Source organism: Corapipo altera, unplaced genomic scaffold (assembly GCF_003945725.1).
Source record: "Corapipo altera isolate COAL_440 unplaced genomic scaffold, ASM394572v1 133, whole genome shotgun sequence".
NCBI lineage: Eukaryota > Metazoa > Chordata > Aves > Passeriformes > Pipridae > Corapipo > Corapipo altera.
Genome location: NW_020884939.1, coordinates 1,112,595 through 1,137,684, shown reverse-complemented (window position 1 = coordinate 1,137,684; position 25,090 = coordinate 1,112,595). Strand labels below are relative to the sequence as shown.

Below are 25,090 nucleotides of genomic sequence, written 5' to 3'. Positions count from 1 at the left end.
GTTTTGTGTAATTTCTTACCAGGTAGTTCAAGTTTCCAACATTTATTTTTAATTTTTAAAAGGAAATGTTTTTATAAAACATGTTACCGCTTAACACAGATGGGATTTCAAGTTGGTGTGGGCAGTGTAATTTAATGATGGAAGCCTGACTTTAAAAAATAAATGTACAGACAAATGTCATGTTTGTTCTGCTTTTATTTCTTTTTGTTTTAGTTTGTTTTTTTTTATCATCTGGCTTTCACGTAACTTCCTTGTTGTGTTGGTTTTTTTGGTCCCATTTCTTTCTCATCCTGCTGGGATGTTGCTTTGCCACTAGTCTGTTTTAACCTGCATCTTCAAGTTACTGGGGCTTGCAGGAGTGAGTCCTTTTGGCAAAACCTCTGTTTTCTTTGTGGTTCCATGGTTAAAATGTAATGTCACGTTATAACCCACCTTTGGAAAGGTTTGGCCTCTCTTGTCTGATTAGTAAAGCTCTCCAGAAAGGAACATGAATTTAAATTTGTTGCTTGCTTGTTTCGTTATGACAAAAGAGAGTTGTGACCAAAACTTTCACTTGGAAGAAGTGGCTCCTGGAAAGTGTTAATGGAAACTTAGAAACTCAAAACAAAAATTCCGGGAAGATAGTAGTTTGTTTCTTAACAGTACATGTTTAAAATACAAACTAGATAAGCTGTGGGGAGGGAGGTGTTCATTGTATACGAATGATTTTTTTTTTTTTTTTTCCTTTAAATATAATCGTTTACATGGCCTATGTGTGCCTTGATTCTGTGTGTGACTTTTCATGGCCTCATATTTTCTGTGCCATAATGTATTCCCAAGTGCCTTTATCCTTATAACCCAAAGAAATGCCTTTGTTTCCAGGGCAGGCAAGCAGAGGTTTACAAATAACCCTTTGCCTGAGTTAAGATCAGCACTAGAATATGGGGAGTATTAGAGTTGTACTGTTAAACATTCTGTTGGTCAAAGGTGCAAGAATGTAATAAATTTTAAATTTGTAATTTAAAATTAACTCAGTGTTTTAAATAATTGCAGGCTTCATGTACAGCATCACTATCCTATTGCCAATTCATAGATCTGCAGCTCTGTTTCTGTTCTTGACATGCACTATTGGGGTGTTTTTTTTTGGGTTTTGTTGTTAAATAAATAAAATCTGAGAGACCTGTAACCCAGGGGATGGGTTTCATTGTTTTCCCATCTTGGTAAAACTCTTATGGGAAAGATGGAGATAGGAGGGACATAGGAAGCACTGTGAAGGTAACACTGCTCTTGGAAATGTATCACATCAGCAAAAGCACAGTGTTTTGTGATGAGGTGTTGATCTTTAGGATAGTAAATATCTCAGCAAAACATTCAGTAGAATGTTTGGAGGCAATCTTAACATAAATAGCTCTTTGACTTGTCATTCTTTACAATGATTTTTTTCTTTGTAAGGCATCGAATGACATTATAAACTTTGTGCTTCGTTGATCATATGATGAAGACATTGTTTTGAAATATGTGTCTCTTAAACTGTGTGTGAAAATTCAGTGTGTTAGCTTAGAAAAGCTTAAATGAGGCTTTTGATGGGAAATTGGAAAATTTTGCATGTCCAGTATTGGCAGATCTCTGCAGAAAAATCTATGTAGTGTAGTGCAGCTTCCAGTGGAACAATATCTTGCTTTGTAATAATCAAACTCCATTTATCTAACACTGTTGAAACAGGAATGTTAAGAGAAGTTCTGAGGGGTTTGAATACTATTTAAATACTTCGTCTGGTGAAATATTTGAGTTGAATGCCTGCAAATTACACAAGAATGCTTAGCTTCAGAAGTTAGTAATTTGTAAGGATTTTGATACTCAAACATAACTTTTAGCTTTTCTTACAGTGGATAAACATAGTATAATTAAACTGTATTGATTGTGTTTCTTGGTTGTTTATTTTTTCCTTCCAACAGGAAGTGAAGTGTTTTCCTGGGGACAAAACAAATATGGCCAGCTGGGCTTAGGTTACGACTATAAAAAACAAACCTCACCACATATGATTAAATCTCTGCTGGGAATCCCTTTTGCACAGATTGCAGCAGGAGGAGCTCATAGTTTTGTACTAACTCTTTCTGGAGCCATTTTTGGATGGGGACGCAACAAATTTGGGCAGCTGGGTCTGAATGATGATAATGGTAGGTAAACATTGCTGCAGTAAAATTCCATGCTGAAGGGTTTGGGTTGTGAATGCAAAGACAGCAATACTAGAAAACAAGCAGGCAGAACAAACCGTTGTTGAATGTTGTCAAAGAGTGCTGGTGTCACGTGGGATTCCTGAAGAGTTGTCTTCTTTCCTTGGTTTTGTAGTGAGAATTCTGACAGTGTTGTATTGAAATTCTGAACACAGTTTAGTAATGAATAATCTATAGATGGTTTCATGAGTTCAGATTTTCTCACTGGTTTGTTGTTGTCAACACCGTTTAAAATAGGAAAAGTGTGTTGTAAAGAAAGTGCACATCTGAATTAATGCCTTAATTCTGATCACACTCATATAATAAGAAGATCTCACGTGAGACTTCAGTTGCTTCTCCATATTCTTTGGAATGTGTAGAACCCCAGTTTTTTATGTAGCATCACTTCTCAATAAAATCCCTTTTTTGTGTTCTGATACAATTTCTTGCAACCATGTTAGCACACCTAACAGATTTGAAGACATTAGCATTAAAAAGTTGCCTTTGTTCAGCTGGATGACAAAGCTGATTCGTTCTGGTCATGGAAGGAAGTTGTGCTTCCTGATCGTTGGGTGCTCTGTTCTGTTATGTGTTTATTAATATCAAGCTCTGTGTGTGTGAACACACATTCCAAAGAATACCTACTGACACTGACTTACAGGAGCACTTTAAAAACATGGGCTCCAAAGTGTTTCAGTGCAGTAGTCCCTGTTTTTGCTGCAGTAACACTTCCATCTCCAAGATCCGTAAACTCGGTCACAATGATTTGCATTGTGTGCCAACAATTTCAAAGTGCTTGTTTGACTAGAACAAAATTGGAATAAACGAGCAGAACTGTTTGGGTTTTGATTTTTACTTAAAAAATAGGTGACCTACTGCTTTATTAAACTGTTCAGACAGGTATGTTCCTACACTGCTAAAGTCACTGAGAAGTCAGAAGGTTGTTCATATATGTTGTGGAGAAGATCATACTGCTGCCCTTACAAAGGTACAATACTTAAAAGATATGTTTCTGCTTCAGTTTTTTTAATGTTTCCAGGAAAAGGTGCTGTCTGAATAGGAAATAATAAACTAAATTCTGAATAAATGGCTTCTAAGTTTATTGGATAAAGTTGAGGAAACAGGGGTTAAATATTTGAAAAAAATCCCCAATACAGGAAATTTTTCAGCAGTCTTTTTGTCAGAGTTGGTGAAATTGAGCATATAAAATACAGCATTTTTGATAGGAAACTCTTTGTTGCTTTATTAAAATTATGCAGGTTTTGAATTTACTTCAGTGTATCCTAAAGGGATGAGCTCTTTTCTGACTGTAATGTCTCTAGCATTGCTGTTTTCATGATCAGACCAAATCACTCACCAAGTACCATCATGGACAAAACAGACTCCTCCTTGGGGAAGTTCATTTATTGCCAATCATAAGTGAGAGTACAGTTAATGGGGAATTACATATTGCAGATATTATTGTGTGAGAGTCTGTGAAAAATGGGTCACTTATTTCGAAATGGATTTGGGAAAAAAGAACATGTTCTGTGTCAATGCAGTGTGTTTGTACAGAGACGCAGGAATTAAAATTAATTATTGATGATTAAAATAGAGAGGTGATATATGTCAAATTGCCTGATACAGAACTGTTGGCTAAATGCATTATTTGGAGCCTTACTTTTAAACTTTTAAACTTATTTGGAAATATTTGGCAGCAGCATAGAATATATAATGCTGCTGCTCATTCTTACACTCATTTTAGTGGTGAATATTTTATTTCAAGCATCAAGTTATGGTAAGTGCCTTTATTTTGTAGTGGGTAAAACGATACATACGTCTTAATTTAAAGGATTGACTCTTGGACTTTTCTTTTTGGGTTTAATAGTTAAATTAGACTTCAGCATTTAAATCAGTATATATTAATGTTTAGACATTTCCTGCTTGCCACTCTCAGTAAAAAGTAACAATTTATAAACGGAATATTTTGAGCTAACCACTGATAGGAGTAGAAAACAATTTTGCCTGTTCAAGATTTGGAAAAGTGACTAAATAGCCAGTTCATGTCCAAATCTCTTGAGTTCAGAGTGTTGTTATAGAAGGCATTAGGATTTTGAAAGTAATTATTTTTAATGTTTTATTTCTGGAGAGAAAAAACCCCCCACCTGTGTTTATTTACTTTGGGTAAATGTATGGCTTTTTAAAATATGTTAGTTTGAATTTTTATACTGCAGCAAGTTAAAATTTGTTTTGAAGAGTATCTGCATAAATATACTCACACCTTGTTTATAGAAGCTTAATTTTCTACAGTGAGAGGAAAAGACTGTTCATAAATAATTGCTTTTCATCCTAAAATATTCTCTCACTTGGAAAAAATGTGTCAACTTCCTTATCCTGAAATTTATATTGATGTTGAGCTTTGGGAAATACAGAGTGTAAAGCAAACAGCAATCTGTAACTTGCCTTCTAAATGCTTATTTTCCATGTGTAGAAGTTAACTTCAAACTTGCTTTAAAGCTGGTGGACTCAATGGATAACTCCATTGTCCTTTGCATGAGAGGCCTTGCAGAACCAGGGGTTTTGATACACCTGTTGTAGACAGCACTGTGTGTATTTGTGAGCATTGTGCAGCTTCTGAGCTGCAGAAAACCCTGTCACTGTTTGTTATCCTGACTCAGTGACGGAGCCTGATTTGCTCAGCAGATGAGATGATTTCCAGCTGAGGTCCAGGCTGATGCAGAGTAGAACTGAAAGAAGCAGCTTTTCATTTTCAAATGCTTTGAAATTGTAAAGTTTCAAAGTCGTTGTGAGGTAAGTTGCATGATTACTTGCCTTACAACACTGTTGAAATATTCTGATTTCTTATGCTTTCAAATAAGGAAGCTGTTTCAGTCAGACTCTGCATCATCTGCCTGAGGAGAGCAGCTTCCTGCTTCCTAATTGCATTAGAATTTGTATTCAGAGTTTCAAAGCCAAAGTAGGAGTGGGAGTTTATATACTGTTGTAGTTTATCAAGAAAATTGGAAAAGAGGAAAGAAAAACAGGGATTAGTGTCTATGAATGACACAAGTTAATGGCAGGACTGTTGTACAGTGATATGGAAATGACACGAGCGTGATTTAACATGAGTAAGGTAATACTTCATAGCTGTGCCACATTTTCATAACTCCAGTTAACTTATGACCCTTTTGTGTCTCAGGGCCCTTTTATGCATATGTATTTTCTCTCCTTTCCCCACAGTCACAAAATCATCAGACAAGGAGATTTATTATTAAATCTGTAATTTCTGTTAAGTTTCTTCTTGTGAGATATCCTATAATTTTAATGCAAATAATTTATTTGTTTAGGAAGGTGGGGTTTTTACATTTGGAGCTGGAGGCTATGGTCAGTTGGGTCATAACTCTACCAGCCATGAGATAAACCCAAGGAAAGTTTTTGAACTTATGGGAAGTGTTGTCACGCAGATCACTTGTGGCAGGTAAGGCCTATTCTGTGCTAGCACTGTGAATCTTAAGGGTAACTTGTTTTGTGTGAAACTTCGTATCTATTGCAATATGAAGTGGGGTTTTCCTTACCCTTCATGGTTAGGGAGAACAAGCTGATCCCTAACAAAAGGTATTTAAAGATGTTACTGGGATTTTAAAAGCATTCAACAGAAGAACTAAAGGAAGTTATGTGTTTGAGAGGCTCTGATTCTCTGAACTGAAAGTGTGAGCAATAGTGTGAAGTGTGAAGGTGTTTGTTGCTGTCACTTCATCTTTTCCTATTAAAGAACAAGTGTGTTTGGGAAGGTACATGAGCAGCACTGAGAATAAGTGTAAAATTTGAAAACATAACCTGTTTTATGAAGTACCTGTAATACTGTATGGCAGTTCAGTTCCTCATGGGTTTTTTATTTTTTATGTTACAATAGCACCCAAGAAATGGAAAAAATTCCCAGCACACATGAAAATACAAAGAATTGGACTCTAAGAAAAAAAAATGAGGGAAGCAGCATAAGTTTTTTAAGACAGGGGCTCACCATTATTTGGGTTAAAGAATATATAAATGTAAAGGTTTAGTTGACATTGTGTGCGTTCACTCTCTTTCCACAGTTTACAGAAATTCACTGCTGGTTCTTCTCAGGCTTGTGGTTGGAGAGAGGACATCTAGAGTTGAGAAGGATGGGAGGTGAAAGGGGATGGAGGCAGTCTGGTAGAAACTGGATATTTGTGAATGTCTAGAGGTGTACTCTAAAGGTCAGATGGGGGCTAAGCACTGGCATTTCCATTCCATGAACTCTTCCATGGCAATGGGATATTGCCTATTGGAGAAGTGGAGCACTGGGTGTGACAGGACCTTTACCATAGTGATTAACAGAGTTCTTAGAGTGGCCTGCACAAAGCACGTTATAATGCTTGGGGGTTTGTTGCTGACTTCTGTTTGCCCTAGGCAGCACACAACTGCCTTCGTTCCTTCCTCTGGAAGAATTTATTCTTTTGGACTCGGAGGAAATGGGCAATTAGGTACAGGAACAACCAGTAACAGGAAAAGTCCCTTCACAGTGAAAGGAAACTGGATTCCCTACAGTACTCAGTGCCCCATGACCACAGGTAAGCAACAGCTGGTGTATTTACTTCTTGGTTTCCTGTTGCTTCATAGTGTCTTTAAATTGTTGAGATTTAAACTAAGTATGGGCTATCACCACTTTCTTCCAAGCAGTTTGTTTCCACTGTGTTCCCTACAGTCCATTCCTGCTGTAGGAAATACATGCTTCTCCTGTTGGGTTAGGTCCTCTGGTAGCACTACGGCTAAAACTTAACCTCAGGTAAAGATGGTCTCAACTATTGTATTGCAAAGATATGCTTCTGTGGGGTTCTGCAACAAAGGAACCTTTTTCTAACCAAGTGTTGATTGCAGTGTCTTAATTATTTTTCAATTTCACATTTTCACAGTGGCCTGTTTTTTATTGCTGTTGCAGAAAGTGAGGAGTGTTACTGTGTCAAGAGAATTTTCTCCGGTGGGGACCAAAGTTTTGCACACTACTTTTGTCCTCAGGTAACAAATTAAATATACTTTGGTTCCAAAGCTTGTCAAAGTTGAATTTTAGTTTTTCTTGTGCATTTTAAAAGATTTTGAGGGTGACTGTATTGTAAAGTTTGTTGGAGCAGTGTGGAAGCAGAAGGTACTAAGGGAATGTAGCAATTGGAGGACTTGGATCCAGTTAGTGAGTGTTAGCTGTCAGGAAGCTCTTGAGACTGTCTGGCATAACCTTTTTTCTTGATGGATAAATGCACTTCTTTTCATGTCATAAAGGAAAAACTGATGAAATATTTGAGCTCTTTACTCCTGCCCAGTCCTCCTCAGTAAATCCTGACTGCAGCTATTCTGTTGTCTACTCTGTAGCCATTTTAACTTACCACAACATTTCCTCAAAGGAAACAAATGGAGCTTTTTGCTAAAAATTATAGATGATTTGCTACATGATAGTTTTATGCTAATCTTAAAAACTCAGGTATTAAAAGAACAAGAATTAATTAGTTTAAATTCTAGTATTTTAAAAGGGAAAAAAAAAGTCTAGATGGACTTTACAGTAAAAATGGCAGTGCGGAAGTGTGATGGAAAGGAAATGCTATTGGAGGATGAGTTGGGAGGAAAAAACAAGATGAAATTACGTGGGACTGTTTCAAATACAGCTCAGCAGATATTAGACCATAGGGATTAATGAAGCATCAAGAGTTGAGTGTGTAGGGTGAAAATTAATTCGGCCAGAAGGGAAAATGTGTTTTAGTCGGGAAACATGTTTGCCAAGAAAAACTGAGTACAGGTCAGACTTGCAGCAGCCCCTTGTGCACAGAGCCTGTTCTGGTTGTACAGAAACAACAGTTTTTCTAGGATTGTTTGGTTGGGTTTTTTCTTAATTCTGATTGAGTTTTAACTATTGCTGTATTTGAGAGAAACTTGTCTAGCAGGTGTAGACTGGAAAAATTACTTATAGTATAGGCTTGAAACTTCTCTGTTATAACTCCGTCAAAAACTTCCTTGTGTGCAGTTTTCGTAATTACTGGAGTAGTTTCTGGCTGACTAATTGAGATGAACTGGAGACTCTGTGAATGCAGGCATTGTGGCTTGTTCTGTACGAAAAGTATTAGCAATAGATGATCTTTGATGCTGAAAAAGTATCCCTCCTAGTACTCTTTAGTTTGGTAATTTGTATTGAATTCTTTCAAAGTTACGTTGAGCACTGTACCCCTGGGACTTGTGTGTCCTTGCCAGTTGAGGGGGCACAGCCAAAATCTGTTTGTTTTCCCAAGTCAGTGTTTGGGCAGCTCGGTTCCCTGAGTTGTGTCATTGTGAGTTAAGTGACACTTTGGCTGGACACAAGGGAAATGGCAAGAGGCTTCCTCATCCTGATGCTGTAGGATGGGATCAGAAGTGCTAATTTTTGGCAGCAGATAGTAGTTATCATACTAAGTCAGCTGTGTCATACTCAGCAGTCAGACTGCACCATCAGGAGAAATGTTTCCTTTTACTAGCTTAATCTTATTTTTTGTGCTATTTACCATCTCTTTTTGAACCACTGCTCCTACTCAAAACAGTGATCTTGGTTCTCCTCCTTACAATTAGAAGTCATAACGGAATCCATTTTACATGAACAACACTTCAAGATGCAGCTCATCTGATGATGCAGTGCATATTCAGAGAAACATGAGTCATTCTCAGGGGAACCTGATGGAAGTGGGGTAGAAGAACAGCTGTCTGAAAAATTGAATGGCTCCTTTTCTGTGTGCTCACAGCTGGGCTGGGAGCTGAGTGGCTCACTGGCTGGAGAGAAGAGATGCTTGCTATTCATGTGTGAAGCTTGTTCAGTGTTCCCTGTATAGGAGAGTACTGTATGTTTAAGGAGTTTGCTGTTCAGTAAGCTGTGCTGGGAATTATCACACCACTGCTTTCACAGTGAATGCAGAAGGACTTGAATACAGTAAATTTTTCCTTGAGTGTATCTCACAGTAATAGTCTGGGTAGGCAAATTGTCACTCAGTGGAGAAAGGAGCTGCTTGACCACAAGGCTGATTTTTCTGGAAATCAATTTTGTATGCCTGATTCTTTATGCTTTCTCTTAAAATTTATTTAGAATATGGTGCCACCAGATGATTTTAGGTACCCTGACCTTTTGAAGCAGATCTGGACTGTGAATGAAACGTTTATTCAAAAATTGCTGACTTTCCCATCTGGAAGACTTCCTGTAGAAATAGCTAAGTAAGTGATGTTGAGGAAAGAAGTTGTCTTTCATAATTTCACTTACGAATTGAGTATTAATAGGGCTTTGGGCATACATAGACAAGGCTGTTTTTAGTTACTAATTTTATGATGTGCAGAGCTTTTGCTGTGCTTTCAATGTTGTGCTTGTTGAGTAGTTTAAATCCTTTAGACTGTGTCTCTCTGTCCCAGTTTGGATGACTATGCAAGATTAAATTATCTAATTGCTCACTGAAAAATAGCAGTACATGTAAAGGAATATGAAAACAACATCTCTAAGTTTATTGCTTCTACTTTAATAAAGGAGGATGCCAAGCAATTAAATTGCAATACTTGCTATGATTTAAGCTGTCTTAAGCATTTTCTTGAATAGAAGGTTTTATCTTGTATCGTTCAGTCTCATTCAAGTCAGAGTCCCATCCTTTGTACAATGTAATTTATTAGGGATTACATACAGTTTTCTTAGCAAATGCTAATTTGTAAGAGGAAAACAAAATGTAACATTCCTGTGAACAATTTCAGTGAAATCGATGGAACATTCTCCTCAGCTGGGTGCCTGAATGGGAGCTTTTTGGCTTTGAGGTAAGTGCTCCTGGTTTTGAACAAGTATTCCTGTGGTGAGCATTAAAGGTGGCAGCTGTCTCAGTGTCTCTTGTTTGAGAGGGAATGCCTTCCTGGGGCAGTTTTACTGCTGCACTGAACCCACAGGTTAAACTTCCAGCTCCTTTACTGCCAAGTGTTGTCTTACAGTTAGAGAAGACTTTTTTCCAGTTGCTTCTAAAGTCATACAAGCAATGGAAGTCTGAGACATTTTCATTCCTTAGTTAGTAGGTCTAAAATTCAAGGGGGGGAAATCTTGAGTTGTTGAGAACACAGGATTCAGTCTTTCTGTATTTTTTTTCTTTGTGCAGCAATGATGATCATTACAAAACCAGCACTAGATTCTCAGGGGTTGATATGAATGCTGCTAGACTACTGTTTCACAAACTCATACAACCTGAGCATGCTCACATATCTCAACAGGTTTGTGCTCCATTTTTTCCTTATGTTTGGGATTATCTTTCTGCGTTACAAGTCTCCAGCAATACTACTCTTGTGCTTGCTCCAACCCTTTAAATATATTTATTTACTCAATGATATATCAACTAAAAATGTGTAAAAATGTATTGTGTTCTAACAATTAAGTAACACATTGGCAATGCTCTATTTTAATATTTACCATACTGTCTTGTCTCTAAATGTACAATAGTCTTAATTTATAACTCTTAATTATTGTTTTCTAGATCAGTTTTTATATAGGTGAGCATTTGTTTGAATTCTCAACTGCATCAAAATAAACAGAATTTTATGATGTGCTGTAGGTGGCAGCTAGTTTGGAAAAGAACCTTATTCCCAAATTGACCAGCTCCTTACCAGATGTTGAAGCTTTGAGGCTGTATCTCACTCTACCAGAGTGCCCACTGATGAGTGATGAAAACAATTTCACAACATTAGCTATTCCTTTTGGAGCAGCAATTCTGAACCTAGAAAAAGCTCCTTTGAAAGTCCTTGGTAAGAAACTGAATTTCTACTGTTGAAACTAAGGATCTCTAGATGAAAATATGAAGAAGTTCCATCAGTAAAGACTTGGTTGTGGCAACACCTGCTGTGTATTTACAGTTCAGTAGAATTCCCCAGTGAGAAAGTTAAGGCTTAACATTGCTTGGTGTAAGAAAACACTTATTCTGTTGCTTCTGGGTGAGTTAACAGGCCATCCCTATGAATGCATCTGGTATTTTAAGTTCTGGAGGGATTCCATTTGGGAGGAGTTAAACCGTGCAGTTCAATGTATTTGCTATGTGTCTTTGCCCTTTGAAGTGACAGTTATGTGGTCAGACAGCTAACAGGCTCCGAGCAGCTCACTGAAGTGTTGCAGAGCAGATGTTCAGTTGGCTTGGTTCTGACTTCTGCACCTGTTCTGTTGCTTCTAAGCAGTTCATCTTTTCTCACTGATGCTAAGACGTGGTCTTCAAATATGCAACTGAGAGTAGCTCTGCTTTTTAGCTCTACTTCCTTGCACCTTCTTGTTGTGACTCCTGTCAGCTGAAATTCAGCTTAAAGAACCCAGATTTTAGAATATTTCCTTCTTAATTGATACCTTTTTGAGAGGGTCCTTTCTTCTTCCTCAGTTATTTTTTGCCTTGTAACCTGTCTCTTGTGCTTTTCAGTAGTTTTTGGTGAGAGTAAAGAGCTTGTCTGCTGTAAAGAAAAGCAAACTGATAATTTTTTTTAAAGAGCTAATGTGTAACAATGATGTGTTAAAACTTTTTTTTTTTTAGTAATAGCCAGACCTGTTTTTTTGTTAAAAGGATATCCTGGCATTGCAGTGGCAGTACAAAATTTGTGTTCACTGTGTGTTGACAGAAAATTGGTGGTCTCTACTTGAACCTCCACTGTTCCTCAAGATAGTGGAACTCTACAAGGATGTTGTAGTCCACCTTTTGAAGCTGTGCAAGATTGGCCTTCCGCCTTCTGATAGAAGAATACTTACCAATTTCCTGCACACAGCTTTCAGAGTTCTGGAAATACTGCACAGAGTATGTTTATGTCACTTTTAAGCAATTACTTCACTGTTTGTCAGCATCTATGTCCTGTGTAGTAGTTAAAAGTTAAGTTACTAAAGAGTTAAAATACTTGGCATTTCATCTGCAGAAATACCTGTAGTTGTTCTGTCTGGACCTATGAACCATTGGGATTTGGATTTTGTTGGGATGCCTCTGGATTAAAATTGTACTGTAGAGACAAGTCTTTGTATAAGGCTTGTATAAAGTTATTTTTCCACGTCTTTTTTTTTTTTTTTAAAGCTTAATGCTTTTAAATGAAAACTGTCCCTCTTCTCACAGGTAATGGAGATAGTGTTCATACTATAATTAAGAACACAGTTATTGAATCATAGTTCTTAAACTTGTGCAAACCCAGGAGCAAGTATTTATTGCATTGTATAGCGTATATGTATATTTTCAATGTTCCTGTGAGATGATACAATGTTTCAAAGTGACGGCATTGTTATGTGATACTGTATGCACAGTTAATTTTATTTTTCTTTGAATCTTTGATGGGATTGTGAATAATCCATGTATCCATTGTTTTTTGCTTTCTTGTAGGCACTGTTGTTTTTCTAGAATTTTTGTAGTAGCTGGGTATCTGTGGCTGATGTATCAAATGCTTGAAAAACATGGAAAATATCCCTCTGAAAGCTAATAAAAAAATAAATTGCACTTCTTTAGGTAAATGAAAGAGGACAAGTTATACAGTATGACAGATTTTACATTCATGAGATACAAGATTTGATAGATATCAGAAATGACTATGCCAACTGGTTCCAGCAGCAGGTGTTGGGAATGGTAAGTTGTGTTGGTTTTTATCTGGGGTTTTGTGGGGTTTTCCTCCCATGTTTTGTTTTTGTTTTATCCCTTTAGAGAGGTCTGTAGATTCTCTAAACATGGGCACTTCACAGTTCACTGGTGCTGAACAGACTCATGTCAGGTATGAGCTAAGGAAGAATTGTTAAGTAGCAGTGCTGCTTCTAGGGTGTCATTTTTAGGACTAACACTGCTCAACATTTGAATCTATCAATTAAACAGTGATTTAGAATGCTGTCACTTGAGACTTGCCATGTCAGGAAAGTTAGGAGAGTAGTAATTCATGATAGGAAGATGTCCAGAATAATCTGCATTGCTGTATGAGAAAGCTGAAACTGTCTTGGATAATGAAGGCAAGAAGTGTAGTAGGGAGTTGCAGGGGCAGACAACTGATGTATTCTGAGTATGGCAGCAAGAACTGAGGTAATTAATTCCTGGGTCTGTAAACAGAAGAGTAATAAATGGGAGTAAATTACTGACTGTACAAAAAATTAGGGAGTTGGATAGGTTTTTGCCACGGTTCTTTGACTTGAGTCAGATTCTTCTGACTGTTGAGTAAGTTAATGTGCTTTTTCTACCAACCTAAATTTAAGTTTTTTGCAACAGCACCTGAAAGGTCCTGGACATGGGAGACCTACTTTTGCTGTGTTTTATGAATGTGAAGGAAGTGATGCTGTGTCCCAAAGAATTAAAATTGCAACGTAAAGTAATAACAGCGGGGATGCTGGGGAGCGTAGGGAAGCAGTGAGTCAGCACTGGCTGGGCTGACAAAATAACCAGTGTGTGAGGAGGCTGGGGTTGGCAGCTCAGAGGGGTGGTATTCTAAATGTCATGGAGAAGCCAGGGATGAGCACTGCAGGGCCTTGGAATTAGGGACAGGCTGTGTATTTGGAACAGAGGAGGGTACGGAAGTGGTGGGATTTTAATGATAACCATTGCAACAGTTCTTTCAATGGCCATAAGCACAAAGTGCAGATGTCATGATTGGAGAGGACAATACTGAGTATGGGAAAATGAGAGCTGGAAAACTGCTTTGTAAAGTCTTAAGCTCCATTTGTTAACTAAATCAGAAGATTGGGCAGTACCTTTGGCGTTACTGTTAATGTACAAGGTACGGCAGTTTCCTGTAACCATTTGTACAGTTTCAGGTTGAGCAGAAAAACTTACTTATTATAGGACTGAAAGAAATTCCGTGGTCTTATACAGATCTCCTTTGTACATAGTTTTGATGGTCTTTTCCTGCCTGCTTATCCACCAGTTTCCTGTGTTCCTCCTCTTAAAAACTATAAGAAACCCTACGTGCCTGTTGAGTCAGTAGAAATGAATCAAAATTTCTTTTGTCAGTGTAACTTCTATTGCCATAACTTGAGGCAAAAGTGTTTATTCAGTTCCTTAACTGAAATATTGAAGAAAAGAGAATCTGGGAAGTGTACAGAGTATTCTCAGAAGCTTGGAAGAAAAAAACTTACGTTCTTTCAACAATAAGAAAAAATGAGTGGGGGAAAAATGGAAGGTACTAATAATGAGCTATTGGTTTGAATAGATGTTCTTGAGATACAGCTTAGAGGAGATATGAAAGACCATTTGAATTAGGAATAAATAATGGTAGATACAGGAGGAGTACAAAATTGAATAAACCTACCTGTGACGAATGGGATGCTCAAATCTGATGTTAAATTTCAGGAGTCAGTTGCTTTTCTCATGTCAGAGAAAATATATCATATCTTACAGACCCAAATGATTCTTGAGACTTTATGGTATGGTAGTGGGATTCTTCTGTATTTTTTAATTTTTGCTCATAAGAAATGTTCTGCATTTAATTTGACATGCTGCAGTCATTTGAGAATGAAAATACATGGGTTAAAAACAGATGTAATTTATTAATGTGTGGAAGTAAACATTTAAAATGTTTGTTTTTTTGCATCCAAGAAAATATTATACTTTAATGGTTCCTATTTTATAAAGACTGATAAACAGGGTGTTGAAAGACAAGCTTGTATTTGGTGGATGAATTAAAATGTTTATGGTTAATATTTATTTCTCAGTAAACCTTCTCTTGGGGGGGGGGAGCTGTAAACAAATATTCTTTAAATTCTACATCAGAGATTAATAATTAATGGAGACACTAATGCTGCTTTTTCATCTTAATTATTGCTACCTTTGTGCAAATGCTGTCATAGGATGTCAACCATGGATTAACTGAGGTAAGATTGGTTGCAATCTGATTTCTTTGGCAGAGTGTAAGGAAATCAGAAATGTGAATGTCCAGGGTTGTCTGCTGTGTTCTGTTGGGAGTAAAGCTTTAAGTCAGCCATGGCTGTAATGTGAAAAGATCTTTGTGGGGCAAAAATATGTAATTCTCTGGATTGCAAATTTGGAGCAGCAGCTGGAAAAAAAGGGCTACTTTTTAGGTCCACTAGCTGCAATAAAAGTTCTGAAATTGAAATATGCTAAGTGAGAGTGTTGTTTGTATCTGTTTGGGTTTGATTGGATTTTGTTTTTGTTTTTGTTTTTCTGAAGTAATAAACGATTGGAAATTTATTTAGTATTCCTAAGATGCTTTGGTCTCATACTGATAACGAGTGAAGGTTGAGTTCTCTTTCCAGTAAAACAGACCTATGAAATGAGTCCTGTTGCAGTGGTTTTGTCAGCCATGATGGTGGCTTTGAAATCAGCAGTGCTATGACGTGGTTGTTTCCGTTCCAGTTAACAGATATTCCTGTTATAATTTGCACATACCCGTTTGTATTTGATGCCCAGGCAAAGACAACTCTCTTGCAAACAGATGCAATCATACAGATGCAGGTAAGAGTTAATGGTAGTTTTTAATGTTATTAATTTATTGGTTTTTTCCTTAGTTGTGAGCCTTGAGGGGGCTCCTCTTGGAAATTTTTTGTTTGTTTGGGCACTTTTGGTTGTGGGTTTTTTTTTTTAAACACTGTGTAACCTCCATAAGAATGAAGAGTCTGGCTTTAATCTCAGGGTATGTTCATGATAGAAGGTGTAGTGGTTTTGTGGTTTTGGGATCTCACTGAAATTAGATTATTTCATAGTTACATACATTTCCAAGGAACTTCTTTTCAGTAATGAGATGGCTTTTTAGTGTTAACAACCCATAGTATAGATATAAAAAACCTGAACAAATAACAATAAAAAAACCCCCACAACCCCAACAAACAAAAAAAACCCCAAGCACCACCCCCTACCAAAAAACAACCCCCCATCCCATATGAGCAGACTTTGAATGATGCCTGGGTCATTGATCCACGTCTGAAAATAAACAGAAAACTTAAGCCATACTCAAGTAATAGGCTCAAATCGGAAAATACAAGCTTGCTTTTGTAATTCATAATAAATGTAGTTTCATGTGCCTTTAAAAATGTCTATGCATTTTTAAAGTACGAACATTTGATGGATTCATGGAAATGTTCACACTGAATGTTTCTAATAAAAATATTGACTGGTATTAAAACACACAAACTTTCAAGAGTTCTCTACCCTATTCGGGACATTTGCAAGAGCATTTTGTTTTGCAAACCATTTTAATGCAAAAATTATAACACAAACTAAATAAGTTGCTTTTCTTTCTGGGAATTAGCTTTTAACTGATGTTTTCATGTCAGATTTATATTAAACAGCTTAGTCTTCATTAGGTAAAATGTAGGATTTTTTTGCTTCCCTTTGGTATCCGAAGTATTTGGACTAGAATGTCAAAAACTGTTCTAAGACTTCCCTGAACATTAGCATTGATGGGACCAATGGGTAAAGGAAAAACATTTCCTGAAACTAAATATTTCCTGAGACAAAAGAAATACAAAGAAAACCTGGGCAAATTCAGTAGCTCTTGTAATACCTATTCCCATTCATGTCTCCTGCACTTTTAAAGGCGAGATTGATGGAAAATTAATATTGAGAGGTATATTTTATTGCCTCCTGACACTTTGTCTTTGGTTTTTTCCAGATGGCTGTTGATCAGGCTCACAGGCAGAATTTGTCTTCTCTCTTTCTGCCAGTATTTGAATCTGTCAATCCATGCCTGATACTCATGGTGCGGAGAGACAATATTGTAGGAGATGCTGTGGAAGTCCTGAGGAAAACAAAGAATGTAGACTACAAGAAGCCACTCAAGGTATTAAAAGTACCTCAAAGTGTCTTTCACTGCAAATAATTGAGAATTATTTTGGGGCAAACCTTGTTTTACAGTCTGTTTGCAATTCAGTGCTGACTGAGTTGTGTCTTTCAGGTTATTTTTGTAGGGGAAGAAGCTGTTGATGCTGGAGGTGTTCGCAAAGAGTTTTTTTTGCTCATCATGAGGGAGTTGCTAGATCCCAAGTATGGAATGTTCAGGTATTATGAAGAGTCCAGGCTGATCTGGTTCTCTGACAAGGTAGGGTGTGATCTATGTTCAGTAATTTTATTTTAATAATACATGAACATGGTAGTTTGTGGTAGTTCTGTTTCAAGAGGAGAAGCTGAAGCAAGTATTCTCATAAAATGGTTATTGTTGTCATTGTTAGATAAAACCTTTTCCTTCTGTTTTCCCCATTCCTTGTTTACTCCTTACCAGCTGGCCCTAACCCAGACATATTAGGGAGAAGTACCAGCCAGAACAAACTGATTCCAAGAGCAGAATCAGTCAATCAGGGTGGCAGAGAAAAAATTCTTGAAGTGGCCTGTTGAACAGGTCCTCCTGTGTTCAGTCCCATTTATGAGTGATAGGAGGTCACCTAGTTGTACTTCCTCAAAAGGTTTGATCACTGACTTTTTAGTCCTCCTTCAGAGAAAAGCACTGGCTAGGGTGGCTGTATCCCAAATGGTGACATTTCCAGTTTTGTTTTAAGCCTTGGCTATTAACTCCAAGGAGGTCAAGAGGGAGCTCCTCCCTCTTCTTCCCAGCGATAATTTTTTTAAAAAATTGGCATATCTTTAAGCACTGAACAGTGCAATAGGAAGTCACTGACAAAGCCAGAATCTTAATGCAGTGTTTGAGCAGTATGTGTCACCTGTAACACAGAATATGTTGTAGCTCCCCCCCTTTTTTTTTTCTGAGTAGAAAGGATTCTATTTCCTTGGATTTCATTCCCAGCTGGTTAAACTTTATCCTCTTCTCATCGGTACTTAGGGATACCTACATATTTAAAGAAAATAGAAATGAACCTCAGATTATACTGCACTGTACACTTTTTCCTGGACTCTGCAAGATTAAAGTAACTTCTTTATTTTAAACCATGTTGTCTGTTTTCTGTTCTTAGACCTTTGAAGACAGTGACTTGTTTCATTTGATTGGTGTTGTCTGTGGGCTAGCAATATATAATTTTACTATTGTAGACCTTCATTTTCCTCTGGCTTTATACAAAAAGCTATTGAATAAGAAACCATCCCTGGATGACTTAAAAGAATTGATGCCAGATGTTGGCAGGTAAGCAAGAAAAAAAATGGGTGCTGCTAGAAATTAATTTTTAAGTCAACATTTGCCTTTAAGAATACAACAGGGTGTTTTTTTCTTATTTCCACGCTAACTGGATAAACAGCTCAGAGTAACTTGCAGCCATCATGTCATTTGGGAAAGGAGACACAGTGTTGTGAAACACCTGCTTCAAAGTGCTTGGTGTTAGTGTTTGTGCCTTTTACTGTTCTACAAGAAATTCAGGGGAAAAAAATACTCAAACCCCTTAAGTTTTAGTCCTTAATTTTATAAGGCTAAATGTGAACATAGTTTTAGTTCCAAATGGCTTAAGTTGATCAAGAAAATATTTTTGCTTAGGAACAAATATGTGTTAAGTATTTGTCTTTGACTAGGGATTTGAACAGGAGGTTCAGGTGAGTGGAAAAGGGTGTTTGAATTTGCGACAGTGTATTGTAATGCCAAAGTTTTCATAGATTCAAGGAGAAATCAAAGATGTCAATGGAAGAGCCAGTCAATGGTTATTATGTACTTACTGCCTCTGGTTTGGGAATCCCTTAACTGAAGTCTAAGATAGGAATCTTCTCTCTTCACAGGGGGGAATAATCAAAAGGAAATAACACTACAAGTAATAGTAAAACGAATACTTGAGATTTCCCAGCACTGCACAAGGTGCAAGTCAATGAGCTAATAAATGAAATCACAGTAGAAAGATATTTTCAAAACTTGAATTATCAAAGCATAAAGAACACTTCAGAAAAATACGTTCTTCTTTCTTTCCTCTGGTACGAATACTTTGTACCTTATTTTTCAGGGGAATGCAACAGCTATTGGACTATCCAGAGGATGACATAGAAGAAGCATTTTGTCTTAATTTTACTGTAAGTTTTACATGGTGTTTGAAGTATGTCTTATCAAGCTCATACTTTCTGTTATAATTGCCTCTGATGGAGCGTTTGAGCAAAAGCATCAGCTGCTGATTCCTATGAGTTTTAGTTCTGTGTCTGCCATTCATGCTGTTGTTAGCTAAGTGGTGGGAAGAAGTACTTTATGCAGTAAATAAGATTTATACTATCTTTATTTCAAACAGATCACTGTGGAAAATTTTGGTACAACAGAAATTAAGGAGCTTGTTCCTAAAGGTGCTGACATTCCTGTAGTCAAACAAAATAGGTGAGTTCTGTGGGTCGTGGGGTTGGTTCGGTGTTACTGTCTGCCTTGGGAATGTAACTGGGCTATAAATACCCTGTGCTAAGCTCTTGCACTACTGTTGGAGGGCAAAACTACTTTGACTGTTTTCCCAAGGTGTTCTCCTGTGTGTTATTAAAGTAGCTGTTGTCTTGTACTGACACGAGCACAGGCTTCCCAGAGAAGCTGTGGCTGCCCCATCCCTGGAAGTGTCCAAGGCCGGATTGGACAGGGCTTGGAGCAACCTGGGATAGTGGAAAGTGTCCCTGTTCATTGACCAGGGTTGGACTGGATCTTCAGAGGTCCCCTCCAAGTCAAACCAAAACCATTTTATAAGATTAAAAATGTTTATGATTCTGCAGGAGGTTATATATAATTGAAATTCAATGAGTAATAACGAGAACTTTGACCTAAGTGTCATTATGTGGCAGCTATTCATATATGAATATTATTTCAGTGAAGTCTTCCCTTTGTAGAGCAAGATAACATTAGATAAATTAATTTGGTGTTACTGTCAGAAGAATATGTGACAGGTAGGTTTTTTTCCTTGGTCGATGACTCTGTAACTTTGATTTATAAAAGCAGCTTCTCCCACCCTTTGTTCCCTTTCTGCTCCTGGAGAATAGGCAGAATATATCTGGTGGTGCTTTTGTCTCTTTTTGCAGAATACTACCATTTCCTCTCTGTCAATTCTTCTCATGTATTCCAATCTGTTCTTTAATCTTCACGAATTCTCTGTGCTTGTACTTTTCCCAGAGTAAAGGGAGAATGGCATGGAAAGAGCATACTCTGTGATAACTGCATGCACATGTAAAACATGATAGCTTTGCAGTTCTCTGGTGTAGGTTTGATGTTCTGTCACAAAGTGACAGTAAAATTGGAGTTGAATTATGAGAAAAGTTTCCAGGTGCCCATGGAATGCCTGCTGGACTTTGTCATCACACATTCTCTTGCAACAGTGAAGAATTCCTCTTTCTCAAGACCTAAATTTTCCATTATGCTTTCATTGATTTTAATAATTATTAACATAGAGCATACACTCTGCCACTGTAGAAACTAACAGTGTTCACTGGGATTGATTAAAAAAACCACCATAATGTTGAATTATCACATCAAGGAATTTTAGTTCTCCCCAAATGATGCAGAAGATGTTTCCAGCAAGATGGGAGAACTCCTCGTACCAAAGCACAGATAACAGGCCATCTGTTTTCTGTGTCCTGGCTCCTTGGCACTGATCTTTCTACTGGATAAGACTCAAATGTCCATTTGAAGTTGATTAACATTTTTAGTGCTAATATGGTAATCTTTTTAATTAAGAAAAATACAGAGTTTAATTAAGAAAAATGAGTTTAACCAGTTGGTTTCAGGGCACTGCATGGAATTGAGGCCTCTCAGCTTGTTGCCAGTGGGTCCAGTTCACTGCAGTGCATACAGATAATGTTAACAGTGTTTGAAATAAATCACACTGAATGATACTGCTTTTCTGGGGCACATTAGGGACCCTGCCTTGGGGGGCGTCGTGGGCAAATACATTTATGCCCCATTTTGTCTTCACTGTGGTTGCAACAGAAAGCAGAGAATGCAATGGCTCCTTTTTTGCTTCATTTTCTATGCTGTGTTTATACAGAAATGGCTGCTGGTTCTTTATTTTCTCACATAATTCTTCTTTGTGCAGGCAAGATTTTGTAGATGCGTATGTGGATTACATCTTCAATAGATCTGTGGCTTCCTTGTACAGTGCATTCCATGAAGGCTTCCACAAAGTATGTGGAGGTAAAGTTCTCCAGCTCTTCCAGCCCAGCGAGTTGCAGGCAATGGTGATTGGGAACACAAACTATGACTGGAAAGAACTGGAGAAGGTAAGAACCATACTTAGCTGTTGGTTTCATACAGTTTTAATTTCAGGTGCAAAAGTGTCCTTTTGAGGTCTGTTTTAATTAACCTGACTTCTGATCTTTATTGGATTGATTGACATCTTAAAACATCAGTGAATGAAGACCCTAAAATATTATTTACCTACCTTTAGCTTTAAAAAAAAAAAGGGCCTTAAGCTTTTCCATCTAATTTCTGAAGGAAATCAGAAGAGAGAGGAAGAAAAACCCACAGAACCCAAAGGCAGCTGTGAACAATGTGTTGTGTTAGAAAGGGGAAGGTGTACAGAATGCACAGAGTTACTGAAAGTAAATATGCTTGATTGCCAGAACTCAGTGAGACTTTGTTTCTATTGGCATTGAAAATGCTTCGTAGTACAGGCATCTGTCTATATAGGTGAAGTCAGACTGAACAGCTGAAGAAAACAGACTGAGGAAAGTAATAATCCCTCACTTGCTGTATTTGTTTACACAAACTGCATTCGTTCTACTTCAGTGTCAGGTTATCCTGTGAGTGAACAATAACCCCATTTCCTGCTCATTTCAGAATACAGAATACAAAGGAGAATACTGGGCAGACCATCCTACAATTAAAATTTTCTGGGAGGTTTTTCATGAGTTGTCTTTGGAGAAGAAGAAACAGTTTTTGTGTAAGTATTTGAAATGACTACACAGAAGTTCCTGGCTGAACAGGGTCACTGGGGTTTCAGGCTCTTGCTGTAAGAGGGCAGACGTAAGTACTTGTCTGTAAGGGTGTGATTATCTTTATTTGGAAGAAAAAATCATAGTGAAAGAAATTCATTATGAGCTTGTCTCCAATTTTGCTAGGGTTGTCCTGGGTAATTCTGGATGATGAGTAGTTACAGATCACAGCTCAGAGCAGCATTAAAAAAAAAAGAAAACCCAATCCTCCCAAAACACAGTAACCTAAACCACTGCTGTCATTTATCTGATGGCTAGGATTTTTTCTTCCCATGTTCTGACATAAAGTTCACATCCTCTAGGTTTTTAATTGCACATAGATGGAATTTTGAAGTTGTAACTGATTGGAAATATGTGAAGGTACTTATATGGATGAAAATGTACAGATAACAAAGTAATCAAAGCTTCCTGTAAATGAGGTTTTGTTGAGAATAGATCATAGATTAGTTTCCAATTCAGATGAATTGCTTATTGAACAAACTAATTCTGTGTGTTTACAAGATACTTGCAAGTGCTCAGCAAAGGTACAGCCAATGGATTTTGAATTAAAAGTTCTGTTGCATAAAAAGCTTTATAGTATTTCTTTCCTTCTCTTTTTTTTTTAAGGACTATTTGGCTTCATGTGCTAATGTGAGATGCTTTCCTTTATGTGTTAGTTGTTGTGTTACAGTTGTGAGTTTATATCTGTAAGGCAGAGACCAGGTTAAGGCGTTATTCCCTGTTTTTCAAACTCAACAGAACTTTAGTGTGAAAAGCCAACCATTGCTGGAATTATTAGAAAGGCCAACAATGATTAGAAGTGCATATGTGGCATATATAATGTTAGTCTTAAACTGATCACAAGACTTTGTTTTTTCTTGGCAGTGTTTCTGACAGGCAGTGATCGTATTCCAATTCTTGGAATGAAGTGTCTTAAACTGGTCATCCAGCCAACGGGAGGAGGAGAAGATTATCTTCCGGTAGCTCACACTTGCTTTAATCTTCTTGATCTTCCAAAATACACAGATAAAGAAACCCTAAAATCTAAGTTGATCCAGGCTATAGATCACTATGAAGGTTTCAGTTTAGTATAAGTTCGGAGATGAGAGTTCTGTGTAATGTGGGATCATTAAGTTGTTGTGTCTTTCTTGTGATGGTAAATTCAGTGGATTAAATGATGCAGTTGATAATATAATGGATTATTTGCAGAAATGTTCAGTGGTACGGATATTCATGGGAGCCAAAAAAACGTTTCCAAAACTGAGGAACTGTCTTAATACATACCTTCTTGTACAAAGCCATGTGGATTCTGCCATCTTACAATAAAAATGAGAGTATTACGGGAGTCAAGTTTCACTAACATGAATTAACATTTCACCTTATGCAAACAATTTGGCGTGTGAGTGCATGAGAGACTTGCTTCGGTTTTTCAAATCACTTAGTAAGGACATTTAAATTTTTCCCTGATTAAATTCTCTTGGTAACTTTTCATTTTGTAAATAATAAATTTTTGTGATAAAGTAGTTATGTTCCGATAGCAGTATGGTTTCTATTGCTTGTAATTGAATATGAGCTTCTTTTATGGCTTTTAACAAAAAAAAAAAAGGTGACTACTCTGATTTCTGAAGATATATATTTTTCTGGTTTGTTTTAAGAACCTTAATAACGGAAGTGATTGTTTAAGAGACATTCATCTTCATGATGTACAATCCATGAAGCAGTCACTTAGTGCCGATACAAAACCAAACTGCATACAATGGCATCTTTAATATGTGGATGGACAAGCTGACTTAATACACTGTTTTATTTTTAAGGACTGATTCTGTAATTAAGTGGACACAATTATAAAAGAGGTTAATTTATCAGTTGCAACCTCTACAGTCATGTGTCAAGAATACAGCTTAAAAGAAAAAGATGCACCAGCTGATTGTTGCTGTCAAGAGGTTAAACGTTTATTTTTAAATGCTGAAAGCGTAGTTTATGGTTTCTAATAGAATTTTCACTTTTTTCCAGATAAATGCATTTGAAATAACCTTTAACACCCCCTCCCCTTTTCTTAAGATTTTATTTTTAGTATAATTGCCCTGAGACGATTGTGCTTAGCTGGACACTTTCGGATTTGACTTTTCCTTCTCTGGTTAAATTCCAGATTTTGTGGTGTTAATGCATATGTGACTTGCAGCTGTGAAACAAATATTTATTTTTTTTAGATTTTTAAATGCAGTGAAAAAATTCAAGCTATAATAAAAGACTTGAATGAAAGCCTTTGTTGGTTGATGTGTACAGATGCTTGCAGCCTGCATATGTCTTCGAGTGGAGGGCAACTTTTGCATGCATTACATCGAGAGTACAAGTAGGATACCAAGATCTCATTTGAAAAGCAGGGAAATCCATTCATTGTAATAAATTATATAACATGCAGTTCCTGGCAGTAGATGTACATATGATACCAAACAGGTCAGTACACTTAAAATCACTTTTTTCCCTTAAACTGTGTTTTTACAGCTTTCTCATGAAGTTTAACCTCAATAATTTCTTGTATGCAGCCCATATTTCTTTTCCTGGCTGGGAAATGCTCCCTCTTTTTAAAAACAAGAAACCAGCAAATACTAAAGCAGCTTAATCTTATTATATATGGAAGAAACAAAAAGAGAAAAGGGGGGGGGAAGGTAATATACTGTCATTTTACCAGGTAATATTAAAACATGATTTTTAAATCATGAAACACCAAGATTGTGAAGGCAAATACTCAAAAATTAGAAAGTGGCAAATGTAAAACTGTCTTCCTCCTTTTCCCCTTGTGTATTATTACATATGTAAGTGCTGTTGTTTTTTTTTTTTCTGTGGGAGTCTTGCTTCATTTGTTGTACATGGTTGGGGGGGGTCCAAGTCTGATTTAGTGCTTGTCATCTAAATCCATTTCTTCCTCTCTTGGAACATTAGTGGGGTATGAGTAAGCATTGGGGGGTGGGGGGTCTTGAATGGTTGGTTAAACGTCACCTTAAGAAGCCACTGGCAGAGTAGGGTTAGGGTCACTTTCCTCAGGACTTTTCATTCACCTGAGAATTCTTTCTGCAGTTTTGGCCTTGGTTTTATTCACTTCTACAAGAAGTGGAATTGGGTCCTACAGTGCAA

The 25,090-nt window shown here is 37.1% G+C and overlaps 1 protein-coding gene across 3 annotated transcripts in view; it reads left to right on the top strand.

Moving 5' to 3' along the window:
* The window catches only part of HERC4 (HECT and RLD domain containing E3 ubiquitin protein ligase 4), a 31,079-nt gene extending 6,862 nt beyond the window's left edge, over positions 1 to 24,217 (top strand). For 2 of the 3 annotated variants that reach the window (XM_027660994.1, XM_027660993.1), the window contains exons 6-26: positions 1,935 to 2,156; positions 3,089 to 3,180; positions 5,519 to 5,649; positions 6,603 to 6,763; positions 7,132 to 7,208; positions 9,286 to 9,410; positions 9,933 to 9,992; positions 10,322 to 10,433; positions 10,772 to 10,961; positions 11,814 to 11,986; positions 12,677 to 12,793; positions 14,992 to 15,015; positions 15,518 to 15,616; positions 16,773 to 16,940; positions 17,055 to 17,198; positions 18,064 to 18,230; positions 19,030 to 19,096; positions 19,306 to 19,388; positions 21,079 to 21,262; positions 21,822 to 21,924; positions 22,841 to 24,217. In XM_027660994.1, the coding sequence (XP_027516795.1) occupies positions 1,935 to 2,156; positions 3,089 to 3,180; positions 5,519 to 5,649; positions 6,603 to 6,763; positions 7,132 to 7,208; positions 9,286 to 9,410; positions 9,933 to 9,992; positions 10,322 to 10,433; positions 10,772 to 10,961; positions 11,814 to 11,986; positions 12,677 to 12,793; positions 14,992 to 15,015; positions 15,518 to 15,616; positions 16,773 to 16,940; positions 17,055 to 17,198; positions 18,064 to 18,230; positions 19,030 to 19,096; positions 19,306 to 19,388; positions 21,079 to 21,262; positions 21,822 to 21,924; positions 22,841 to 23,049 (2,708 nt within the window). In that variant the 3' untranslated portion in view covers positions 23,050 to 24,217. The remainder of the gene's footprint in view (positions 1 to 1,934; positions 2,157 to 3,088; positions 3,181 to 5,518; positions 5,650 to 6,602; positions 6,764 to 7,131; positions 7,209 to 9,285; positions 9,411 to 9,932; positions 9,993 to 10,321; positions 10,434 to 10,771; positions 10,962 to 11,813; positions 11,987 to 12,676; positions 12,794 to 14,991; positions 15,016 to 15,517; positions 15,617 to 16,772; positions 16,941 to 17,054; positions 17,199 to 18,063; positions 18,231 to 19,029; positions 19,097 to 19,305; positions 19,389 to 21,078; positions 21,263 to 21,821; positions 21,925 to 22,840) is intronic. The other variant, XM_027660995.1, reaches the window with a different exon arrangement.
* The last annotated feature ends 873 nt before the right edge of the window (positions 24,218 to 25,090 follow it).